The sequence below is a fragment of the Fukomys damarensis genome, unplaced genomic scaffold (genome assembly GCF_012274545.1).
Source record: "Fukomys damarensis isolate Sample0158 unplaced genomic scaffold, DMR_v1.0_HiC HiC_scaffold_19, whole genome shotgun sequence".
Taxonomy (NCBI): domain Eukaryota; kingdom Metazoa; phylum Chordata; class Mammalia; order Rodentia; family Bathyergidae; genus Fukomys; species Fukomys damarensis.
This window is the reverse complement of record NW_022900931.1, coordinates 38701829-38728295: the sequence shown is the minus strand read 5'-3', so window position 1 is coordinate 38728295 and position 26467 is coordinate 38701829. Positions and strand designations below refer to the sequence as shown.

General features: G+C 38.4%; 1 protein-coding gene across 1 annotated transcript; it reads right to left on the bottom strand.

The window, feature by feature from the left end:
- Positions 1–26467, bottom strand: LOC104856340 (alpha N-terminal protein methyltransferase 1B). Its single transcript, XM_010615694.2, has 4 exons — positions 26314–26467; positions 7761–7936; positions 1346–1595; positions 1–672 (listed from the first exon to the last, which is right to left on the bottom strand). The coding sequence occupies exons 1-4, from the start codon at positions 26465–26467 to the stop codon at positions 401–403; spliced, it is 852 nt and encodes a 283-aa protein (XP_010613996.1). The 3' UTR covers positions 1–400.

The following is a 26467-nucleotide window of genomic DNA, read 5'->3' as shown; positions in this document are numbered from 1 at the left end:
GTTAAACTTTTTGAGCTGTATTTGTTCTGTCAGAAGAATAGCTGACCAAAATTTTCTCCCATTCTGTAGATTGCCTCTTCACTCTATTGTTTCCTTAATATACAAAAGCTTTTTAATTATGTGTAATGCCATCTGTCATTTCCACAAAGAGTCTCTTAAAGCCCTCTTCCTGAGGTTTCACTCCATTTTCTAGAATGTCAGTGTGCACCTGCAACTATGTGCACGTCAGAGTGTGTGCTCTTCACCAAAAACCTGTATGTGCTGCATCACCAGTCATTTCCCAGCATGCACTTGCTCCCTTCCCTTCTCTCCATCCCTGTCTGTATCCAAGGGGCACTGTGGAGGAAGTATCCTGTCCCAGAGCACCACTGTCCTGTCCAGCTGTCCACTCCACTTCTGCTCAGGAGAGTCTGCCACAGTGCAGTGCGAACATCCACACAGGAATGCACTGCTCTGGAAAGCCCTCTTGCTTTTCCTGGCCCAGCACCAACAGCCCACTCTTGCTAATGAGGGTCCTGAGGATGTCCATGTCCCGAGTCACACTGCTGTCGGAGGGGTCAAAGACACAGCCCTCTCGGGCCACATTTTCCTTCAGTATGATGACGCCATTGTCTTTCAGGCCATCTCGGCACCGGGAAAGGAATGCAAGCAGGTCCTTATCAGTTAAGTGTCCTATAGGTGGGGCCAAGTGGGGAAAACAGGTTAAAACAAAAGGAAGGAAGGAAGTGAGTAGGAAAGAATACAGGGCTCAGAATCAGAAGACCAGATATTTACTCCCCTAGTCACACTTTATTTCATAGCCCAAATTGTTTTAGCTGCAAGGGTCTTTGGAAATTTAGACAGAAGGTGTATATCCTCCACAGATGTGAGGTACTGCTCCATCCCATGAGTTCCTCTACATCGCTTGGGTAGCTCAGCTCCATTATGACTCTTCCATGCTGTATACACACACACACACACACTCATGCACACACACACTGCCATCAATCAAATTCACTGCTTTCCTGGGAATTGAAATCTAAGAATGCCTAGCTCTGCCAATGAGTGGAGATGAACCATGTTTTGGATCCAGTTGTTTAAGGTTTAAGTACGTTTCTTCAAGGATGTAGGTTGGTCCAAAGGCACTTGCTCCATCCCTATGAATGGAATTGAATTACCAAGCTTGCACAGAGTGTTAGGAGAGAGATCTGGGGACCAGAGCTGTTGGGAGTTCACATGACACCTAGGGCAAACTAACTGCTCTACGCACAACTAAGCGAATCTCCCCCCACATCCTCATTCATCCACTGCTGTCTCTGCAGTGGAGAAGCAGGCAAGGGCACAGGCAACACCGTGCAGGACTGACCTGACACCCACTGAATCCAGATGACATCGTATCTCCCGAAGCGGGGAGTGAATTCCCGCAGGCTGTAGCAGTGGTAACTCTCTTCCTTGTCCACTCTGCCCTGCAGGTAGTTCTGGGCTTCAAGCAGGAAAGACTCCATCATATCAACCAGCTCCACTCTGTCGAAAATGGGCAACAAGACGTGCTTGCTGACCCTGCCGATCCCAGAGCCGCAGTCCAGGGCACAGTCGGTTCCCGCTCTCCTGGGTCCCTGCAGAAAGGTACCTTGTGGGACACTTCGGTACAGTCTCACCCTGAGGTGCAGACACCCCATTGACCTCTTTCCTTCGACTTTATTTGGGTCAACTTTATACATTACACTGTATCATTGTAAGTTTACAATTCAATACGTTTGAACAAATGTATATAACCATCGTTACCAAAGTCAAGATTTAAAACAATTAATTACCTTTCCCCCCAAAATACCCAAACATCTTTAGTTCTATTTTATTTTGCCTAATTATAAGTCTTTAAGAAAATCACAAACTATTTTTAAAGTAATATCTTGTTTAAACAGTTGGTAATTCTCTCCAAGAAAAAGGATAAATGAGCCATTGGTAGTCCTACAAAGACAGGATTTTGATGACTGTAATTTTGGGTTAAGTCCACAGTTACATAGACCTGCACTATAGATTATTAATTTGTGGGGGAAAGGGGGTGTGGGAGGCAGATGGAAAGCAGTGAGAATCATTTTGAGATTCAGAATTACTTCCTGAGTTTTATAAATTGAAATAGTTCATATTGGAATGATTGAAATTTTATGTTTTAAAACTGGATTTGGGGACTCTGAATTATCTTCTCTTATTTGGGTAGTGAATTTTGGGACCTGAGCTGAGTATTCCAATTGTACCATTCTCTGGCCGGGATTGTAAATGTCACATCTATCCCTCATAGCACACAGCATGTTCACATGGGTCAAGATTAATTCCAGCAGCCTCCTTGTCTCCTTTAATGCTAAAAACTTTCTGGTTTTTGTACCAGAAACTACATGTTTACTGCAAAATTGTTAAAAGTAAGTCTGTGCATTAAATTAACTGGGAGAGATTTTGGAGAGGAAGTAGGGGTCGTGAAAAATTAGCCAGTACAAACTCTCTCAAACTTGCTTCTATACAATTTTTGAAGTTTTCTGAATTATGAAGATTCAGCTGGCCTAAATTATTTGGCCATAATTGGGATGACTGCTGAATGGACTTCATGCTAGAAATTATAGTAACAAGATACTTGAAGGTACCAATCAAGATCTTAATGAGAAAGCCTACTCTTGATTTCTCAGGAACTGAGGATAAAGAAAAATTGGCTAAGGATCAAAGTAAAGTATGAGCAGAGGGAAACATCAAAAACACTGCCTTCAGGTCCATCCTAATGGCTCTCCGTATGCTAGGAAGGTACAATGAGGAAAAAAAAAAGTGAAGTGATTGCACCTTTTCAAATAGAAAAGTAACCACAAGTGGGTGTGTAGCAAGCTCTTTACAGCTATCTGAATTATCATAATTTTTAAAACTCCACAAGATGAGGATGATTGTTGCCGCTGTGGAAATGAGTGAGCTTAAGGTGCTAATGTTGCAGAGCTAATAGCACAACTAGAATTGAGACGGAAACTGTGTTTAAAGCCAGTTCTGCATTAACAGCTCAAGTGACAACGATGATTCTTGATACTGACTAATGCTATATTCAAAAGCATTCGTTTTTAAAATTTTTATTTTATTTTTACTATTAGTTCATATTTGCAGTACGTAAACGTTACATTCATCTTGGGGAGTAGGAACATGAACATAATACAGCTTGTTGCTTCTGTAACTCCCTTTCCCTCCCCACCCATCTCCCCCTCTCTGTCTCTTTCCCCATTTTCATTCTTCTTATTAGTTTTCTTAGCTCATTTTTATACAATGTTTACCTTCATTAAGATTATTAGTTTCCTGCACGTGGCATGTCTTAATTTCGCTTACTTCCTCTTCCCCTCCCCTGCCCTCAGACTCCTGGAACACCTACCATTCGCAAGAGATACATCCTCTTATTTCCTTCTATCCATTCTTTTTTTTTTTCAGCTTTAATTGAGTTTATTGGTACACTTTAGCGATACAGTACAGTTACATTCATTGTTGGGATCTTGTACCTCTACACGACAGGTCTTGGCTCTCATTTTTTCCCCTTGTCCCTGCCCTCCCTTCACCCCCTCCTTCCCTCCCCATCTACAAACACTTTATTTCCATCTTTTCATTCTTTATTACATTCTTTCTTTGTACTTACCTTACTCAAATGAGAGGTACTATATAGTATTTGTGCTTGTGTGTCTGTCTGATTTAGACTCAGCAGGAAAGGGATCTACGAGTGATTGATTAGTAATGTCTGCCTGAAGTATAGGAAGGGGAAAGCAATAGTGTACTGCCATTGATCATTTCTACTTAGACTATTTCCTTCATTCAAATATTAAAATTTAAATTAATTCATAAAATGGCCTAAGCCAAAGTTTATGTTGTACAGTACTGTAAAAGCAGTATCTTCCAAAGAAATTTATAATATAAGATGTGAGGAAGTATGGAGAAATTATCTGAGGCTACAAGAAGTGACTTTATTAGAAATTTGTATGCTCCATCAAAGATTCTATGATTAATTTTTCATATAATTACTTGGCTCTGAAAGTCTTTATTGACCATGTTGTTTGCATTAACATAGCAGGTGGTTTTAGAAGTAGAACCATGGAATAGAACAGAGAGAACTAACAGATCTATGCCAGAGGATTTTTAAAATGTGAAGTGAGAAGAAAAGATCTAAAGGAGTAGGGGAAGTGGGAAGGAAAGGGGAAAGGAAAGAAGGGAAAAGAAAAAATATGAGAAAAGGAAAAAATGGAAACAAAGTCTTTGTACATAGGGAAGGGAAGACGAGGTGAAGGGAGGGCAGGGACAAGGGGAAGAAATTAGAACCAAGACCTGTCATGTAAAGATACAAGATCCCAATGATGAATGTAACTGTACTGTATACTTTAGAAGTACCAATAAACTCAATTTAAAAAAGAGTGTAGCTGGGGATTTAGCTCAGTGGTTCGGTGGCTTGCCTTGCAAGCGCAAGGACCGGAGTTCAATCCCCGGTACCAAAAAAAAAAAAAAAAAAAGAAAAAAGAAAAAAGGTGTAAAGGATGAACTCTTCTGTTTTCATGACATTCAAAAACATGAGGCTACTCTGGTTAAAACGAGGCTGGGCCTAGCCCATGAGCCTTCTCATCCTCCTCCAAGGAAGCCCTTAGTGAATCTCAGCAAAATCTTAGGGCTTTTAAATCACTGGTGTTTCACTCCCTGCTTTTCCATAGAAACTGAGGCCCAGGAAGGTGAGATAGTTGAAGCAGGATGTCCTTGAAGAGTCTTATCCTCTGAGTGTATTTTTCACCATTTTAGATGTATAATGTTGACTACAGTTGTTCCTGAAAGTACTGTTGTTTACAATCCCCCCATGCCTTTCCTCAGATGCTCTGGCCTCCAGCCTCTCCCCACTCCTGCCCAGTTCTCTTCATTCCATTTCCTTCCATTTCCTTCCATGCGGTTGGCACTGCCTCCTGCGTCCTGGCACCACTGTTCTTTTTCTGCCTCATTCACAAGCGGCTCTGCTGAGAAGGGACATTTAAAGGCTGATCTCCAGACTGCACTGCTCGTCCCTTGGGGACCGCAGCTGCAGAAGCCGGTGCACTGACATCTGATGCCCTTGTATTGATGTGACGAGAGCTACACGCAATGTGGCGTCTCAAAGCAAAGTGTTTTGTTTTCTTGTATTATATTATGTTCGTATTTCTGGACGCATATAAAATAGTAAAATACTATTAGTAATTTCATTTTAGTTTTGATTCTGCTCATGTGTTTTGATTTGAAGAACGTTATTTAAGCTCATCTAATCGAGTTAAAAACTAAAATGACAGAACTTGATGGCTCTGTATAAAAGCCATGAAATATAACAAGTTAGATCCAGATCTGTTAGTCAGCCAATCTCTGAGAAACGTCAAAAGCTAAATGCAATCGACAGTGGTTATATTTTATGAATTGCTTCTTTCCCCTACTTGAAAGCTGAGGAAAGTTATCAGCTGTACCACTGACATTACGTTGGTATTATTTATTTATTTCCTGGAGTAAATACATTTGCAACTAGATTAAACAAGTTTCTCACTGTCCCATGTCACTAAGTGTTGAAAGGAAAACAAAAATTTAAAGTAAACGGTCTCCCCTTTCCCAGCTGACATAAGAATAAATCACATCAGATGCTCCTATCCCCTAACTCCTTGTTTCTTGACCCAGATATAAATTTAGCAGATCATTAAGGTCAATATACTAAAATATCTTTCCTTTGAAAAGACCGTGTTTGTACTTAGAGGTCACAGCTGCACAATGGGCCTTGTCTACTAAGAAGGACTCTTTATATTTGTTTGAAAGGAACAGCAGCCTCTTTTCCAACATAAATATGCAAGCTCAGACTTCCTTTCCCAGGTCCGTGGCTGAGCTCCTGGGCTCTGTCTGACCAGCTTCCCCGTGGTCAGCTTGGCATTCCACAGAGTGACAGGGCGGCTGGATTACTAAGCTTCTGAAATGTTTGGGGATCAGAGTCGGCCTCACCATGAGGCAAGCAGGAGTGATTGTTTGGGCCAGACTGGAGGAGAGTTGAGGTCTATGCCCCCCACCAAAAAAAAGCAGGGATTTTTCTGCTTCATGAGACAAATGGAAAAAATATGTCGTGGTTAAAGGCAGGGACTTTGGTGTCAGACAGAGCTGTCTGGTTCTAAGCCTCAGCTCTGTCTCTTACCAGTGGATAACCTTGACAACTTATTTAACCTCTTTAAGCCCCAGTTTCCACGACTATAAAAATAGACCTAATAATAGTACTTACCTTAAGAATTGCTGTGAAGCATAAATGAGACAGGGCTTCTAAGCTGCTTAGCAGTGACTGGCCATGTTGGGATGAACATTCCATAAAATTGGCAGCACTGGCTTAGAAACACCCCAGATCAGCCCAACTGGTAAAGATCCATGGCTACCATCCCAGACTTCCTCGTGCTTTATGGCTGCAGCTGATGTCCAGGCAGACACTTTGTCCCCATAGATATTCCATCCTGGTCACATTTTCTATACTGCTAGACCTGGGACTCGGATACTACATACTCCAAGGAGGCTGTGCATGAAGCAAACCTCAGCACTAGGGCAAGTCTCCCTACTATTCCTCTGAGTAGGGTGACATCCTAACTCCAAAACATTTTCTTTATCAGAATAAAATAGGCTCTAGCCTTCCCATAAATGACTAGTGAGTCATTAATGGGTTTTCACTTAAACCAACAGCAACATTATTGGGTAGGTTAGGTTGATTCATACAACCAAATGAAGTTCCTTAAAATATAATGAATAAGCCAGAGTGACGGCACACATCTGTTGCTCCAGCATTCTGGAAGCCTGAGGCAGAAGGAGTCCATCTTCTAGCCCCTCCTGGGCAACTTAATGACTTAGCAAGACCCTGTCTCAAAGCAAAGAAACAATATAGCTAAGTGTGGATATAGCTAAGTGCAAAAGTCCTGGGTCCAATTCCTAATAAAAAATAATAAAAATACATTCTATGACATCTCATTATCAGTGGTAGTAGCAATAAATTAGATCTCCTGGGCGCTAATTGTGTGCACCTATGCATCTACTTTACATGTTTTAACTCATTTTATCTCACATTCTTCTATAAGCTAAGCTGTATTATTGAACCCTAGTCACAGGTGAGAAAACTGAGGCTCCATGCATTTAGGTAACAAGTCTAGAGTTTCTCATACAGTAAGTGAAAGAAGCATAATGATTTTACCCCTACACTCTACTGTCCATCTCCATGTGGCTTGGAACTAAGGAACCAGAGGTTCACACAAAACCACGATTATAGTGGAATCACATTCTTCTAAGGAAAAATCTGAACTATGTATAAAAGAACACAAAAGGGTTCTATCATCCCTATTTTTAAACTGAATATAAGCATGCATTTTCTTACTACACCTAATTTTATTATGGAAATAAATAAATCAACCATAAATCCCCAAAATCTTGATTTCTCATTGATCATCAGCATCGTAATTGTTTATCTCTCATCTTTTGAAGGAGAAGTCTTCTTACTCCTCAAGTAGTAATATCAGCACTGCTAATTCACTTTCCTGTAGAATGTGTAAGATTAACTGGTGCAAGGACAGTAAAATTCCAAGTGGAATAACCAAGGGTTTGATGAGATCCAGCTCTTCTAAGCACCTTAAAACAGGCTATCAGGCTGGACCTTGAGCTGGGCCACACAGCTTTAGCCTGGCTTAAGTGACAACACAAAGTTATGTGAGCTCAGTGTCTGCACTGATTTTGCCCTCTCAACTTGCAGTTTGGTAACTCACCCCAACAAATTTCCTTAGAAATTCCCTCGAGGCCTGGATATCTGGGTGGGACAGTTCGATGAAATTTCCCATCATGCCTTCTTCTGTGGCTGGTACTTCTTGATAGAAAAGCTTTGCTCTGGCATAGAACTGCATCTCACCATTGATGACTTGGCTTGTTAAAGCATATAATTTTACTGAAAATGAAATATTATTCAGAGTCATTAATGTTCATATGATACCACAGCTCTATCTTATCACATATTCAATTTCCCTTTAAAAGTCCTAAATTAGTGCTGTAAAAGAAAGGATATTCGTTTGAAGTCAGAATATCTAACCTTGAGCTCTGGCTCAGTGATTTATGTGCTATATAACATGGAAAGTTTCTTAAACCCTGTGATTTTCAGGAACCTCATCTATAAGTCACAGTGTGTTTTCATAATTAAATAAGTATATGGTTTAATAACCATAGCTTACCACTGTAGTTTTTGAAAGATGAAAAGTTTTTGCTACAGTAGAATGAAGAACATTATCAATTTTTCTGAACTCCCAATGTTTAATGACAATTTTCTTATTGTTTCATGTTTCTAATCATAAAGTAGGGGTAGCAATTTTCATTATTTTAAAACAACCTCTATCTCAATGTTTACACCAATGTTGTAGAAATGCACTTGAGCTTTATCTTCTGAAAAGAAAATGATGAAAGGAGAAATAATACTTATTGATCAGATGTTCCATTCTAGGTCTGTCATTTCATTTTCAAAACATGTATGATGCATTATTTTAAGGAAAGCATGAGTTGCAACTTCTGAGTGGTGAATAAGTATGGGTTTCGATTCAATGTATTTCACTAAAGGACAATCAAGAGGAAATCATCAAAAATAGGTGAAAGGATGGAACTTTTGGTTCAAGATCATACGCTGAATACATGCATTTGTCTTTTATTCCTCTGGGGTCCCCTGAGAGTATACTTCTTTAGGAGAATGATCCTATAATAGTGAAGAAAACGAGAAGGGATCATTGACTGACTTCAATAAATGTCTTGAAGACAAGAGGGAGATAGAAAAAATTTCAATAATTTGCAGACAAGAACCATTACAAGAGGAAATTACATTCCAGATTTAAAGCCAATGGGAGGCAAATGTAAGAGTGAGAAAGGGAGTAAAAAATAGAAGTTATTCAAAAGTCTGTTTACAGAACAGCCATGTGAGGAGGAGACAAGCACACCCTCCTGAAACCAAAGCTCTAGCCTCATGGGAAGAAAAGTATGTCTCTTTTCTAAAAATATATAAGTAAATACATTTTGTAGGGAGAACTAGTCATTAGCATTGGGGTCCTAGAATTATACTCATTTTAAAATCTAGGAGACTCCACATGCTTCACATGCTCACACTCATCTGAGACTCTAAGGCCCACGTGTGCACCTCTTTGTCATCCGTTTTACTTAGGGGACATGTATGTAACAAGGGAAACCTGATCCATTACCTAAAGTCATTTACCTTCTTCTTTATTCTTAAATGTGAGTAAATAGTGATCTTCAAACTCATGAGAATAAAATATCAGCCTAAAAGGAAAAGATGCAATAGTCAAAATGGCCCTAAAAGAAATAGAAATAACTTGGGAAATGGTTGAAAATTTAAACAAAAACAAAATCCAAAATCTATACATTCTTGAAGAGACATAAGAACTAACATACATCAAAGACAAGATGCCAACATAACAATCCCCCCCCATCTTGGAAATTAAAGTTTAATTACCCAAAACATTTGAATAGAACACTGAGTAAATAAATTTCTAAGACACAAAACAAAGAATAGAAATGGAAAACAAAAGGAAAAGGATGAGTTGTATAAATACTTAATTCAGGAAACCCAGTATCAAGATAATTAGGATTCTAGAAAACTAATAAAATGGAGAGAAGGGAATTACTAAAGAAATACTAGAAGAAAGTTTGCTGGAGCTCAAAGCGATTATAAGATCCCACAAGAGCTGAACAGCATTGGATTTTGAAAAGGCCATGTTTATACATCATCAAAAGAAATTTCAAAACAGAAAGAAAAATAAAAAGGTCCTTAAATTGTTTTGAGGGGGAGGAGGAATTATCTTTAAATACAGTTGACAGATTTAGCAAATAAGGCAGAATCCATAGATTTGAATTTTAGATATATAAAGAATAATTTATTAGTATAATAGGCATGAAATATTGCACACTATCTGGGGCTTACGTATACTAAAAAACAATTTGTTGGTTAAGTTCAAATTTACTTAGCATCTTATATATATATTTGGCAACCCTGTGTTCAAAGGACAAAATTCAGGTTTTCACCTCAAATTCCCTGTAAAATATTAGAAAACATGTTAGTGCCATCAATACCCTGATTTTGACATTAAATTCAAAATTGAGTTAAACTGTCAAAGAATATTTACCTCCCATAGAATCATTCTCTGGAAGTTTCTCTTTTAGAAATCTGCATGTTTGCAATAAATAACAAACACATTTCATCTTGAATAATTGGTACATATACATATCTCAATCAATCTTACTTCTTCCCCTCATAACCCTCTCCTCTACCTCTTATTCCCAGATCTCTTTCCCATACCCACAAAGCCCATGTCCCTGTTTCCTATCATCTTTCATTTTGCTCTTTAAATTATTTATTTTTTAGATTTGTCATGGGAACAGTTTAATAGGAATAGTACAATATTTAATCTTTTGCTCCTAATGTATTTCACTTAATACTATAGTCTCAAGATACACCTATTTGTCTACAAATGACTCTAATTTGTCTTTCTTTATGGCATAGCAGCACCCCATTGTGTACACATACAACATTTTTTTAGCCATTCATCTGCTGACATGTAGGCTGCTTCCATAAATTAACTACTATGGATCATGCTGCTATTAACTTGGGTATGCAATGATCACCATAATGTGCTTTCCCAGCTCTTTCAGGAAGATATCCAAAAGAGGTACAGCTGGCTCAAGTGGAACTTCTATCTATAGCTTTTTGAGGAATCTCCATACTGATTTCTATAGTGGTTGTACTAGTTTACATTCCCACCAACACTGTAAAACGGTGCCTGTTTCCCTGCCGCCTCATCAGCATTTGCTTTTTTGAGTTCTTGCTGATAGCCATTTTTTCTGGAGTAAGTAGAATGTTGGTGTTGTTTTGATTTACATTTCTATAACACCCAAAGACATCCGATACACTTTCCTGTACTTACTGGACATTTGTACTTCTCCTGAGACGTGTCTATTCATTTCAATTGCCCATTTTTTATTGGGTCTTTCATTCTGGATAGCCTAATTTGTTTTTAGTTCTTTATGTATTCTAAATATTAGTCTTCTGTCTGAGAATATGCTGAAAAAATAATAATTTCCCTCTCTGTATTCTTCTTCATTCCACGGATGATTTCTTTTTCTGTGCAGAAGCTTTTTAATTTGATAGCCCCTTTTTTATTCTTGGTGTTATTTCTTCAGCAACTGGGGATCTGTTCAGAAAGTCCTTGTCCATGCCTATGTCTTCAAGAGTTCTGCCCATTTTATCATACTGTAGATTCAGTGTTTCTGTTTTTATATCTAGATTTTCAACCCATTTTGATATTGTGTTAGTACAGGGCAAAAGATGTGTGTGTAGTTTCAATCTTCTGCTTCTGGATAATCAGTTTTCCCAGCATCTTTTATCAAAGAAGATATCTTTTCTCCAACATGATGTTTTGGCCCCAGAAGCTTCCTCTTCAGAAATTTCTTGAAGCTGTATTCCAGTTCAATAAACGTTAAAATCAAGAGAAAGTGCAGTGAAAGATGATGAAAATCCAATGAAAACCCCAAGCGTCAGTTATTCATCAGATTTTTAAAGAAGTCAGTTTGTTTTGTGGAAGACAGAATAGGGTGGATTCTAGGCAATAGACAAAGCTGCCAAGAAACAAGGAGACATTAGAATATTCTAAGGAAGACATGGTTTTCATTTCAATCACCAAGAATAAAAGATAGTTGAAAGCTCTGAGCAAAACATGCAGTGTTGCTTCTCCCCATGCCCTCTCCTTCCTGCTGCTTTCGCCATCTTCAGTGTGCTAGAGGGTCTTCTTGGCCGCGCCCTCTCCCGCTGGTGGAGTTCCGCCATCTTCAGCGCCCGGAGGGCCTGCTCGGCCGGGTCCCCTGCTAGCGCGGCTGCCGCCATCTTCAGCGCCAGAAAGGTAGCCGCGCCGGCACCCCGAACCCCCCCAACCTTCCCCCTCACGCTTTTAGACCTCCTGATTGTGCCAGTCTCTGGACCTACTCTGTAGAGGCAGTGGTGGTCATAAAGAGTATTTTCCAGCACTTTCAACTTTGGACATCTTTAAAGGAGTGGTGGGGGAAACTTATAGTAGAACTGAGTGGAGTTCAACCCTTCAGGAGGCCGGGGAACTCAGTCTGGGCCTTGCAGCCCGAGCTTAGTCTGCGTCGTGGGGAATTAGCTAGCTGAGATCAGGGGACTCGGCTCTACACATGCCAACGCATATTGTATACTATGACAGCCATGATATAGTCTGAAAGAGGCCCTTCAAACTCATTTTTGTTTCTTTCTTTTTTTATTCCACTCTGCAAATTCTTTTTTATTTCTTTTTCTGTTTTCTTTCTCCAACTCAGTCTTTTACTCCACTGTACTATCCCTCATCTGCCTTTCTGTTTTTCCTCTTGTTCTAACTCAGATTTCTTCTTTTATTATTTTTTCTCCTTGCTTTATGTTCTTTTCTTATGTTATTCTACCTCACTCAAGGGTTATTATACTTTCATTTTGTTTGTTCTTTTTGAATTTAACAGTTTCCTGACAATTATCTGATCATTCTCCGTCTTTTGGCTTCATATGAAACCTTCTCTAATTCTTTTACTTATCTCCTTCTCTTGTCTTAACTCTGTTTTAAGCCCCCATTGTAAATGGTAAATGTCCTTATTGAAAAGTTTATTCACTGTAAGCATATTTTGGATTGCTTCTTGTTTTTAATTTAATTCACATGGTTTGAAGGTGATAGATTGATGAGTACCATAAGTGGTCAGTTTGCAAATTGTGCTTCATTATATTGTGGTGCTGATTGTATCAATTAGGGTAAAGTATTGTGATTGATTCAATGAGGTGTTTTCTTAGGTATTATGAAAATTAGAATGTCTGTGAGTCATTAGAGACCCATGGGCTGTAGCCCAGCTATATCAGGAAGATTTAAGTAATAACCTAAAGGTTAAACTAAGGACAACCCAACAACAATAGTAAAAATGAGAAACACTTAAGCAAGATACAGGGACAGGCTTCCAGTTCACCGATGGCAAACAGTGGGGCAAATGAGGATGAAAAGTCTGACAGTGAATCATCAAGACACCCTGAACTCAAAGCACAGGAAGTAACAAAACTGATCAGTCAGGCTCTAGAGAAATATAAACCAGAAGTAATTTCCCAGATAATCATAGAGATGACAAGCAAAATGAAAGTTATAATTCGTGACTCTAAAACAGAAACTGAGAGGAAAATAGATGAGCTCAGGACCATGATAGAAGCCTTGAATGCCCAGCATTAGAAAGAATTGGAAACAATAAATGCCCATTACAAGAAAGAAATGGAATCCATAGGACAGATTTGAACAGATATCCAGGAGATTAAAAACTCCATTGAGAGTGTTCACAAAAGAATAAAAGAGTCTGAAGATAGAATCTCAGATATAGAAGATAAAATTGCAGTCAGTGACAGTGAAAAGAGAGGTCTCTTAAAAACAGTAGGGGAAATGGATACAACAACTCTTAGACGGTACAAAGAAGAATAACATAAGACTGATAGGAATTCATGAAGTAGTAGGAGAAAATGCAAATGACTTAAAAAACCTGTTCACAGAATTAATGACAGAAAACTTCCCAAACAGAGGGGAAGAGTTTGACATACAGATAAATGAGGCATGTAGAACTAGCCATGATCAAAAAAAATCTATACCTAGACATATAATAATCAAGATCCCAGAAAGCCAACAGAACAAAATATTACAAGCAGTAAGAAACAAGAAACAAATTACATGCATAGATAAGCCCATCAGAATCACAGCAGACTTTTCAATACAAACCCTTAGGTTAAGGAGAGCCTGGAACAGATAAATGAGGCATGTAGAACTAGCCATGATCAAAAAAAATCTATACCTAGACATATAATAATCAAGATCCCAGAAAGCCAACAGAACAAAATATTACAAGCAGTAAGAAACAAGAAACAAATTACATGCATAGATAAGCCCATCAGAATCACAGCAGACTTTTCAATACAAACCCTTAGGTTAAGGAGAGCCTGGAATGAGGAATGATTAGTCTGCGTCGTGGGGTTCTGCCACCAGCTAGCTGAGATCATTGGACTCGGCTCTGCACATGGCAGCACATATTGTATATTATGACAGCAGTGATATAGTCTGAAAGAGGCCCTTTAAACTCATTTTTGTTTGTTTTTTTTATTCCACTCTGCAAATTCTTTTTTTTTTCTTTTTCTGTCTTCTTTCTCCAACTCAGTCTCTTACTCCACTATAGTATCCCTCATCTCCCTTTCTGTTTCTGCTCTTGTCCTAACTCAGATTTTTTCTTTTATTATTTTTTCTCTTTTCTTTATGTTCTTTTCTTATGTCATTCTACCTCACTCAAGGGTTATTATACTTCTATTTTGTTTGTTCTTTTTAAATTTAACAATTTCCTGATGATTGTCTGGTCATTCTACGTCTTTTGGCTTCATATGAAACCTTCTCTAATTCTTTTACTTACCTCCTCTTCTTATCTTAACTCTGTCTTAAGCCCCCATTCTAAATGGTAAATGTCCTTATTGAAAAGTTTATTCACTGTAAGCATATTTTGGATTGCTTCTTGATTTTAATTTAATTCACATGGTTTGAAGGTGATAGACTGATGACTACCATAAGTGGTCAGTTTGCAAATTGTGCTTCATTATATTGTGGTGCTGATTGTATCAATTAGGGTAAAGTATTGTGATTGATTCAATGAGGTGTTTTCTTAGGTATTATGAAAATTAGAATGTCTGTGAGTCATTAGAGACCCATGGGCTGTAGCCCAGCTATATCAGGAAGATTTAAGTAATAACCTAAAGGTTAAACTAAGGACAACCCAACAACAATAGTAAAAATGAGAAACACTTAAGCAAGATACAGGGACAGGCTTCCAGTTCACCGATGGCAAACAGTGGGGCAAATGAGGATGAAAAGTCTGACAGTGAATCATCAAGACACCCTGAACTCAAAGCACAGGAAGTAACAAAACTGATCAGTCAGGCTCTAGAGAAATATAAACCAGAAGTAATTTCCCAGATAATCATAGAGATGACAAGCAAAATGAAAGTTATAATTCGTGACTCTAGAACAGAAACTGAGAGGAAAATAGATGAGCTCAGGACCATGATAGAAGCCTTGAATGCCCAGCATTAGAAAGAATTGGAAACAATAAATGCCCATTACAAGAAAGAAATGGAATCCATAGGACAGATTTGAACAGATATCCAGGAGATTAAAAACTCCATTGAGAGTGTTCACAAAAGAATAAAAGAGTCTGAAGATAGAATCTCAGATATAGAAGATAAAAATGCAGTCAGTGACAGTGAAAAGAGAGGTCTCTTAAAAACAGTAGGGGAAATGGATACAACAACTCTTAGACGGTACAAAGAAGAATAACATAAGACTGATAGGAATTCATGAAGTAGTAGGAGAAAATGCAAATGACTTAAAAAACCTGTTCACAGAATTAATGACAGAAAACTTCCCAAACAGAGGGGAAGAGTTTGACATACAGATAAATGAGGCATGTAGAACTAGCCATGATCAAAAAAAATCTATACCTAGACATATAATAATCAAGATCCCAGAAAGCCAACAGAACAAAATATTACAAGCAGTAAGAAACAAGAAACAAATTACATGCATAGATAAGCCCATCAGAATCACAGCAGACTTTTCAATACAAACCCTTAGGTTAAGGAGAGCCTGGAATGAGACATTTCAAGTACTAAAAGAAAACAACCTCCAACCTAGACTGATGTATCCTGCAAAACTTTCTTTCACAATGGTTGGGGAAATAAGATATTTCCATGATAAAGAACACTTGAGAAACTTTATGAATACCATACCAACACTACAACGAATTCTAAACAATATTCTAGAAAATGACAATGAAGGTAACAACACAATGAGATCCACCAGAGCAAATCAAATAGGCAAGCCAAGAAACTAAAAGGAGAAGGCCAAAAAAACATGACAATAATAAGTTAGTACATATCAATTATAACCATCAATATCAATGGCCTTAATTTACCAATCAAGAGAAATAGACCAGCAGAATGGATTAAGAAGCAAAATCCAATATTATGTTGTATGCAATATACATCTAGTGCAAAAAGAAGCCCATCGACTGAAAGTCAAAGGACAGAAAACTTCTTCATGTAACAGGAGCCCAGAAAAAAAGCAGGGGTAGCAATCTTATTCACAGACAAAGTAAGTTTCAAACCTAAACTGATTGAAAGAGACAAAGAAGTTCACTACATCCTTGTGAAGGGAACAATTCAAGAGGAAGAGATAACAAATAATTTATTTTTAATTTATTGGGTATGTCAGAAAGTACATATTTCTTTTTACTCTTCTTTTTTTTTCCTTTTTTCTTTTTCTTCCTCTGATGCTGGGGATTAAACTCAGCACATTGTTCTGGCTAGGCGGGTGCAGCACTACCGAGCTAAATCTCAAGCTTTACATTTCATATTTTAAAAATGTATCAACACATTAATCCTTGTCTTTATATGCTGGTCTACCAAATTGATGAGTTATTTTGGTTCTCATTTTCTTTGCTTTTTTATTTGAGAATTTATGAAATCTGTATAGATGAGTAATATGAAAAGTATTAAGGTCCATCTGTCATTTTCCTCTTTCATCTCTGCTTTCTACAAACTTCCTTTTCTGTCACTACAGCGTGTTTGGTTGGAAATTTGTTAAGACAAATTTTGTTATGTTATCAATATATCTTTGTACCTATTTTCTACTGATGAAGAATATTAATTTTTAAGTAAATTTTATTATAACTATACTTAAACCAATCATTAATAACATTTAGTATCTGGTACATATTACAAATTCTCCAACTCCCTCAAAGATGATACTTGTTTTTTCTCAAATCACTCAAATCACCAACATTCCACACATCACTGCACTGTTTTATTATACCTAAGTATATATTGTAGTGTAGAAAATATGCATTGTATATATGTGTGGGGGTATGTTTTTACACATATGTGTGCACTATTAAATGAGAAACATGGTTATGAATGTGGTAGGATTGTGCACATTTGGCATATTGATAGTTTCTCTGGCAACCTTATGATTTCTCTAAATTACATGCTTGACTTACTTCATAGTCATTCATTTGGGAAGAATATTACATATGTATTGATGTTAAATTCTATCATTATGCTTATAAAGATATAATAAAAATAAGTATGGGATATAATAAAATAGAAACAGAAAAATTTGATCTTAAAAAAAATAAATGCAGTGATCCCAAAATGTGATTATGGCATGAAGCAAACTAAAGTATAATTTTGAATGAAAGGAATCTAAGAAAAAATCTATTTAACCTTAACTAAGAACATTTTCCTTTAGATAACCCCATGTTTGTTGTTGTTGTTTGTACTGGGGATTGAACTCAGGTCCTTGCGCTTGCAAGGCAGGCCACTGAACCGCTGAGCTAAATCCCCGGCTCCATGGTTTTGACATTGGGTTGGTATACTACTTCCCTCTAAAGTAAACAGCAATTACATAGTACCAAATTTTTATTCTAAAAGTTTAAAATCCAATTAAGCATCACTTATATTACTATGACTATGTCCCATCTGTAGAGCTACAACAGTATTTTTCAACTGTGAAGATTTGAATCACGATCACACATTTCCTGAAATGTTTTCAAGAGCCAGTTTCCATATATGTCATTTTCTGGAGATTAGCAATATCACATGCTATATCCATATATATACTATCATACACAGAACATTATTTTAAACATGCAAGTATTTTTAAAGTTTGAATAAATATATTCAAGTTTTCACCATCTTCACAAATTAGGTAGCAATTAAGAAAAAACAACCACAAAAGCAGGGTCTTCAGGTTCCAAGAGAGGTACTAACCTACACCAATCCTTTTCTGTAGCACTTAGTAAAGTGTTGTGTAAACCGCAGGTGGCTCCATAAACACTTAAAAATTCAACAGGGCTGATGAAAATCATGCATCACCCATACAACATGGTCGTTCCAAATTCAGTTTTGTTTTGTTTTGTTTTTAATCAGGATAGGAAATTACAGCTTACAGAGTCCGCCTGTGCTGAGTGCTGCTCCGGGATCCCTGGCAAGCCACAGCCCAGGGCTTTCCACGATCCAACCAAAGCAGCACAGCAGCCACATTCCCCTGCTGCTTAAGTCAACTAGTTAGTGCGGTGTGGTCTATCTCCTTCACTCTTTTTTCATCAACAGGAGGAAACTGTGGGATTTTGTCAGTATTTCTGGTGGAACGCAAAGGTGTGAGTGCCCCAGCATGCCAGAGAGCTGTGGTTACTTAGGGTTGCGGATTCCTCAGGGAGGCCCTCCGAACATTTTGCTCTTGGTCGGCTTCAGCTGTCTGCTGTTCTTTATCTAAAATGAATGTGCTAGCTATCTTGAAGGTTATAAGGGGATTCTGCCTTCTCAGCTGAGGGTTATGTTCCTTCTTATGCTTCGGAGTACCTGAGGTAGCCAAGGCAAGGAGGGACGATCCATTTTCCCTGGAAGAGCAAGGGATCCACTCGAGATGCCACCACACTCACTTTTGAAGTATCTTCCTCACTCTGCTCCTTCTTTGACACTCCTCCTGACCTACTATCACATTTTACAACACCAGAAATCAGGTGGAAATCACGAATGGAGACAGATGCCTCCTGGGAAGATTTTTCATCTTAGAATGAGACGATAACTTAGAAGTCTCCATGCCTCCTTTGCTCCTTTGAAGGACTTGGTGGCAGTCTCTATTCCTGCACTCTCATACTGTTACTGTGTGGAGCTCTTCCACGCTGAATTCTCTAGGTCTCCACCCCGTCTCATCCTTTTGTAACCTCAGCTCTTGCTGTTGCACATAACCTGTAATAAGCCTCCTTTAGATGCTCTGAATACATAGGAATTTGTTCTTTGGTTTTTTTGTTTTTGTTTTAGTTTATTTTGGGGTGTTGTTGTTGTTGCCATCGTTCCAAGGTTTATTAATAGTGACCTGCCCTCTTTTGGCTCCCCTTGCCCCAACTTCCAAGTCCAATCAGTTTCCCCATCCCCGGGCTTCAGTGTAGACCCAGAATGTAGGAAGCGGGGTAGGATAGACTAGGACAGCATCCAAGTCTCCGGCTTCCGAACCTATTTTTTCTTTCATGCAATTAAAAACATTCAAGCCTCTCACGAAACCCTTCCATAGCAAATATATAAAGCAGGAGCTGCCCTTGTTGAAAGAAAATGTGTGGGGTTTACAGCCCAGAAACATGGTTCAGTATTCACTTCTTATTTCAGTGACTTCTTGGTTCAAAGAAGTGGGTCGAGGCTGCCCAGAAGAGGAGCTGTGACTGCCTCTGAGACTTGGCTTCCAGGGCCTTCCAACCAGGGCTTCTTCCACAGCACTGCACTGGAGTTTTTCTAGCCAGAGCAGAGGAAGATCCCAGCAGTGTCTGTCATGGTGAAAGCCTGGTCCTCCTCTGGGTATCACTCCCTCCGTTGAATGGACGCAACACAATGGTGCACAGTTATAGGGAGAAGCTGTTCATGCAAATCACACCTTCAATGCAGCTTATGGAATATCTTTTTTTCCTATTGGGCAAACCCAAATAAATTTGAAAAAGTAAGATAGAGACCCTCTTCAACAAATGATGCTGAAAACAACTGGACATCCACTTGTAGGAGAATAAAAGTAGATCCTTACCTCTTACTATGTACAAAAATCAACTCAAAATGAATAAAAGACTTTAATGTAATGCCCAAATCTTGGATGCTACCAGAGAAAAACACTTCTAGCTATAGGCATGGGCGACAATTTCCTAAACAGAACTCCAAAAGCTCCAGACATAATAGCAAGAATTGACAAGTGGGGTCACATCAAATTAAAAAGCTTCTGCATGACAAAGGAAACAAACAACAGAATAAAGAGACAACCTACAGAATGGGAGATGTTTTTCACCCGGTAGTCATCAGACAGAGGGTTAATATCCAGAATATATATAGAACCCCAAAACTTTGACACCAAAAGGAAAATCCAATCACTAAATGGACAAATGAACAGAACAGACATTTCTCAAAAGATGGCCAAGTATCCAATAATTATATGTAAAAGTGTCCACTATCTTTAGCCATAGGGAAAATGCAAATCAAAGCTGCATTAAGATTCTATCTTACCCTAGGCAGAATGGCCACTATCAAGACAACAAAAACTAACACATGCCAGTGAGGATGTGGAGTAGAAGGAACCCTTATATACTTCAGTGGGAATGTAAATAGTGCAGCCAAATGGAAAATGGTACGGAGGTTCTGCAAAGAATGAGCTAGTCATACCACTCCTGAGTGTATATTCAAAGGCATCAAAGTCACAGTATGAGGTATGATTGAAAAGTCCATTTTCAAAGAAAAAAATTTAATTTATTATAGCAAAAGATGCATTGCCTGTAATCCTTCCTAAAATACTGTGCCTTATTTTGAACAAATTCATCCCATCTTTCTTGCCGCTTTCTGCAACAGTTGTGAAAGTCTTTTGTATCTTCAGTTGTGCTGTCACAGCTGTCTCGATGTCCTCCACGGATTCAGAATGTTTACCTTTTGTGGTGATTTTGACATTTGAGAAGAGCTAGAAGTCACATAGTGCCAGACCCACGAACAAGGCAGAAGGGGATGCACTGGAATGGTTTTACATGCTTCCTATTGAATGGTACCTGGCAGTGGCAGTCAGTTTTTTAAATCACAACTCCCTATCCAAGTACTAACCAGGCCCGACCCTGCTTAGCTTCCGAGATCAGACAAGATTGGATGCGTTCAGGGTGGTATGGCCATCGACTTTTTATCACAACTCTTAAAAACAGTCACAAAAGAGGACTAATGAGATAAATGTGTCTGTAATGAAGAGTGTTTTGAGGGTGATTAATGACAGTGTGTGATTTACTGTAATAATTTTTCATTTAAACATTTATCATCACACCTCGTAATATAAAGTTACCTACTACTTGTATATCATAGTATTACTCCTTATACCCAAGTTATAGAATCAGCTTGGGAGCCCATCAATGGATGAATAAAGAAAATATTATATATATAAACAATAGAGTATTACTCAGTCATAAAGAAGACTAAAATCTGGGGCTGGGGATTTAGCTCAGTGGTTTGGTGGCCTGCCTTGCAAGCGCAAGGACCCGAGTTCGATCCCCAGTACAACAAAAAAAAGAAGACTAAAATCATGTCATTTGTAGGAAAATAGTTAGACCCTGTTATCATCATGCTAAATCAGTTGGACTCAAAGAGATACATGACATGACAGTAGAAAAGGGACTACCAAAAAAGGGGGAAGCAGGAGTTGGGTAGGAAAGAGTAATGGGAAAGTCAGATACAATCAAAGCAAGTTAGAGGCATGTATGAAAATGTCATAATGAATCCTATTTTGTACAATTAATATGCACTCATAATCCTCATAAAATAAGAGCTATAATTGACCAAACACATGTACATAAATGCAATGCACATGTAAATCATTCCTACGGAACTGAATAGGTAAGATAAATGTTATGCATACATTCCACAGAAGAAAAACCAGGGCAGCGAAATGTAAACTAAATTGCCTAAGGCCAAACAGTAAGTGAACAGCATGTTGGGATTTGAATAGGTCTAATTAAATCCCAAACCCATAGCTTATCGATCTTGTTCTGCATACCTGAAAATATATCAGCTAAATAAAAATGTAATTTGTCTTTCTTTGTTCTTTAAAAAGAGGGTTGGGGACTTAGCTCAATGGTTTCACTGCCTGCCTTGCAAGTGCAAGGTCCTGAGTTTAATCCCCAGTACACCCCCCAAAAAAATTAATATTAGAAAAGAAAAAGAAAGGTGATTTTCCAACATTTGCATAGCAAAAATAATAATAAATACTTTTAAAAGTGTAAAATTGCACAGTGATCTGTGTGGCAATATAGTACCAGCCACAAGGATGAAATCAGTTTGAAAAATACTAGTATGGTGAGTTTCATTATGGAAATTGCAAGTGTTTCATAGAAAATGGTTTTTATTAACTCTGTCTTTCGACTGTGATGAACAATGGGTAGCCGTTGTTTGCATTTTCCTCCTTAAAGACAGGTGATTCTAAAATAGAACAAATGAAAGAAGGCTACTACCATTTAGTGAGTACTTCCTGGCAGGCTTTGTGCTAGGTACTTTCACATTATCTCTTTTAGTCCTACAAGATTAATTCTGATGATTCTACAAGACTGGAGTTATAATCACCATCTTATAAATGAGTAATGAGAGCATCAGAGAGACCTGGTCACTCACTATCACGTAGAAAAGACGTGTTGACATCAAGCCACAGGGCATGACTATCCAACTGTGAAGCACTGGTCTTAAATGTCCAAGAGTAATAGGCTCTTGTTCCATAAAACAATTAATATTAGCCTCTGTGTATTCAGAAATGTGGACAGTTTTAGAATTACCTTACACAAATGTCTTGAATCTGGACATGCATCATTCCTCTGAGCACAGGTACACAAGCTATAGATTTACACTGACTTGTTTTCCTATTCTGCTTCCTACTTGTTCAGAAACAGCTTTTTTTTTTTTTTTTTAAAATTTGTTCTCTTCAAGCCTCCAGCTGAACTGGAGAGGCGTAATTTGATTGGATGAATCTACTCATTGGCCTGCCCATTTGGATCCCAATAGTAAGTCAATGCTCTTCACAGACTATGTTTTCTATTCCTGTCAAATAAAAACTCATGGTAAGTTTACATAGCTGCCCACATTAATCCAGTTTCCACTTACTTTGAGAGACAATAGCGGGCACCCTGGAGCAGGACTGCCTGGGGGCTGGTCCTGCTGTGCCACTCACCACCACAAGACTGAGTTACTGAACTCTTTGGTGCATCAGTTCTTCAAATATAAAATGGGGAAAAAAAAATAAACCTAATGGAGATGTTGTGAAGATGAATTCAGATAATCAATGCAAAACACCAAAAACAGCGATAAGCTGATTTCCTTTTTGTTTTTTGTTTGTTTTCTGAAAACCTGTTATGTTCAACTGAGTTGCTAAATCTTCCATTGGAGATTTTAGAATGCCTGTCTTTGCTACGACACACATTTTTGAAATTAGCTAGGAATATTACAGCAAATTTCTCCATGACCAAATGTCGCCACACAGTGTGCTGGAGAGAAACTAGGACGGCAGTTGGAGGGAGGAAGGAAGGGAAGAAGCAATGGAACAGGATGCTGAGCTACATCTCTTTCGTAATTGCTCTAACCAACAAACTCTCTGTACAGACTCTGCAGGAGGGGCTTTATTTTTATTTCTATGAAATCTTGAAGAGCAGGGCAAGCCCACTACAAAATAGCTCAGCAGAGCTGGGGAGGGGGCATCTCTGCTGGCTGAGCTGTATTTCCAATCTGAAAAGCAGAATATCCGGTGTGGCCTGTAAACTTAGGTACTGAAGTAAGCTTACTGTTTGGGGGAATGCCTGTTCTAGAAAATACTACATGTCAATTTTAAAAGAGGCCTGGCTCAGAAGAAAGGAAAAAAATTAATATTTATTGAAGATTAACTGCTTTCGTTTCATTGACTGCATTTAATCCTTCAAACGGTCCTGCACCAGCTTTAAGGAAAATTATTCTTGCAATGCATGCTATAAACTCAGTACTTTAGTGACCTACAATTAATTATTAGTAAGAGAGCATTTAATTCGCTTGACATATTTATTGAGTTCTTTCTAGGTGTCAAGAACCATGGTAAATGCTAAATATCTAGCTTTAGAAGGTGAAAGGCATAGATGAATCTCCACTCTCATGGAAACTAGAACCCAATAGGAGAGATCAGACATACAGATGTGTTCCACAAGTATAAGTTTTAATCTCCTGGAACAAAAATAAATGTCTAAGTGAGTTAATCGGGTTGGGGATGCCTTCTAATTAGATATGCCACACTTCAGACTTATATGCTGATTTAGCTTCTGCAATGAAAAGAAAGTTGCAGAGATTCTATTTATAGAAACAATAACTTGCCTTCTTTGTACTATTAATTTAAAGCTTTTGAGGATAGAAAAAAGTTATTTGTAGATTTACTTCCATTGCCAAAACAGTCTTATTAGTATTTAAATCTTCTCCAATGCACTATTTTGTACAATAAGAAAAATTTCTCCCAAATCGATCAGAAAGTTGTATGTTTTTGCTGTGGAAGAAACAACGTGCTCCTTTCACATTGTTCAAAATCTTATGGAGTCTGAGCAATGGAATCCAAACAAAGTATTTCTTTTGAGACCAAAGTGCCTGGAGCTAGCAACCACGTCTTTAGCTGGTCTTTCCTCTTGATGACTGGTGACATTCTGGCTGATGGAGATGATATCATCCTGGGTCCCCACAGGGCTGTGTAGAACAAAGGCTCTTCTGCCACAATACCGCGTGTTAGAAGCGATGTAGTGAGAGCAAATGTACGTATTCCACCACGGACATCTCAGGAACGATTTGTTAGTGTGGCATAGCCTAGTCTATACCCACTAATCTTCAGCTTTTATTACCAAAGAGCCATTTTGGGTAGGGCTAACAGTGATTCTCAGGGAAAAGTAATGCCCAGGCTGAATGTTTTCTAAAAGGCTGGAAATAACTGACAAACTATCAGCACACTCACAAAGAGGAAAACTAGATAAAATAAAAATTATTATAAAAACAAAGCAATTATAATGGGTGGGAAAAAAGGATTGTGGTCAAATAGAAATTATAGTTTACTTGTCCCAAGTTAATTTTTACCTGATTTTAGAAGAGGTAGTTCTATTCTTAATTCATCTTCAGCCACTTTGAGAGATGAGTTATTTTTCTTTCCAATTATTATGTTTAAAGTTTTGCTGTCATCCACCACATCTATCCACCTATTACTATGATTGACAGCTTTCTTCAGTCTAAGGCAGCCACAGCTACCAAAGAAAAAGGGTGTCCCCAGAAAAGCAACACTCTGCCGAGTATGGAGCCCTAGGTCATCAACACCTTCCAAATGAACTTATAAAATTTTCTGCTTGGGTATAGATGAGATGTAACACCATATGTCCAAGAATAATTATTTGTGAGCAGTGCACTCTACTAGAAGACACCTTGGATTTCAGTTCTTGCTTTGATTTATTCTCTCTAGATTAGATAGCACAATCTCTGAATTTCCTTTCCTTCATCTGAAAATTAAATTTGGAGAGAAGAGATGGGAAAGTGGGAGGGGAAAAAATGATATTTACCCTGTCTAGCTATGGTGTGTCTATGAGGATCAAACTAAGTCATAGATCAGACAACATTTTATAAGAAAGCTATCTAAATATGAAATGAAAATATTTATATGTCTATAATTACAAATCTCTTCAAAATGCAGTAGCAAAATGAGGCATTGATAGTATATCTAGTTTCTCAAATGCAATACAGAATTATGCAGCCCCATGCACAGCTAGAAACTTTGGCTTTATCAAGTGCACAATGGGGCTTTCAGACTAAGCTGGGACCCAGTGTTCCTGCTTTCGTGGGGAGAAAGTATAAATCAGGGGTAGCGGTGGCAGTTCAGCCTACAATCCGAAATTGTTCCCCTTCAGTGATATTTAGAGTACCCTGGAGTAGCTGCCGTCACTGAAGCTGATAAAAGTGGTACAGACAAGCCAGACAAGCTCTTTGTGGCTCTGTTGTCTAATTCCCTGATGATGGGAGGAAATAACAAAAATGCCTTAGATTTTTTTTCTTAATATTCAAAGATCAAACATTTACTGCTCCTTTTAGGGTTTCTGAGTTACTCGTGACTCAGGAAGAACAGAGATCTAACACAAACACACAAACACACACCCATGTATACCCACATAAACACGCACGCATACACACATATGTGCACATTCACATACATATCAAGCACATTTTGATCCTTTTGTTGCTTGGTCCCTCTTCTTAACTAGTATTTTATATACTATTACATTAATACCTCCATATTTCAGGTACCTAATTTGCCCAACTCTACCTTTTGGCAAATATTAAAACTATTCTTCAAAACTCAAGGAGTAAGTTTCTATCAGCTGACGTTAGAGAAGCAAATCACTGTGCATGCGGGTCCATGGACAGCCCAAAATAGAGCCCCGCCTTGATGGTGCCCTTGATCTTTGACTGCCCATAAAAGAACACCCCTGAGGCACTTCAAGCCATGCACGTTGGCTGCGGATCCTTTTTATCCGAAAAGTCTGCTTCATTGTTCTAACACCTCTTCCAGGTGTCCCACAACCTCACACAATCCTTGCAGTCATTTCTTGTCCCATGTCCAGAAGCTCTAACTCACTTACCCAGGGGAATATTTTCCAGCAGGTAGAGGTAGCACTGAAAGAAGTCATTGCGAATGGCTCTGTGGAGGATAAAGGACGTGCTATGTCGGCAGAGTTCATCGTCGGTCTTCTGCCAGCGGGATCTAAAGGCAAAATGGGCTCCCAGGTGGGCCAT

Excerpts from the sequence above, each read along its gene's own strand:
- LOC104856340 (XM_010615694.2), bottom strand. The coding sequence starts at position 26,467 with ATGGCCCACCTGGGAGCCCATTTTGCCTTTAGATCCCGCTGGCAGAAG. Across the intron at positions 1,596-7,760 it reads TTCTAAGGAAATTTGTTGGG|GGACCCAGGAGAGCGGGAAC; the intron begins GTGAGTTACCAA and ends ACCTTTCTGCAG. Across the intron at positions 673-1,345 it reads CTGGATTCAGTGGGTGTCAG|GACACTTAACTGATAAGGAC; the intron begins GTCAGTCCTGCA and ends CCCCACCTATAG.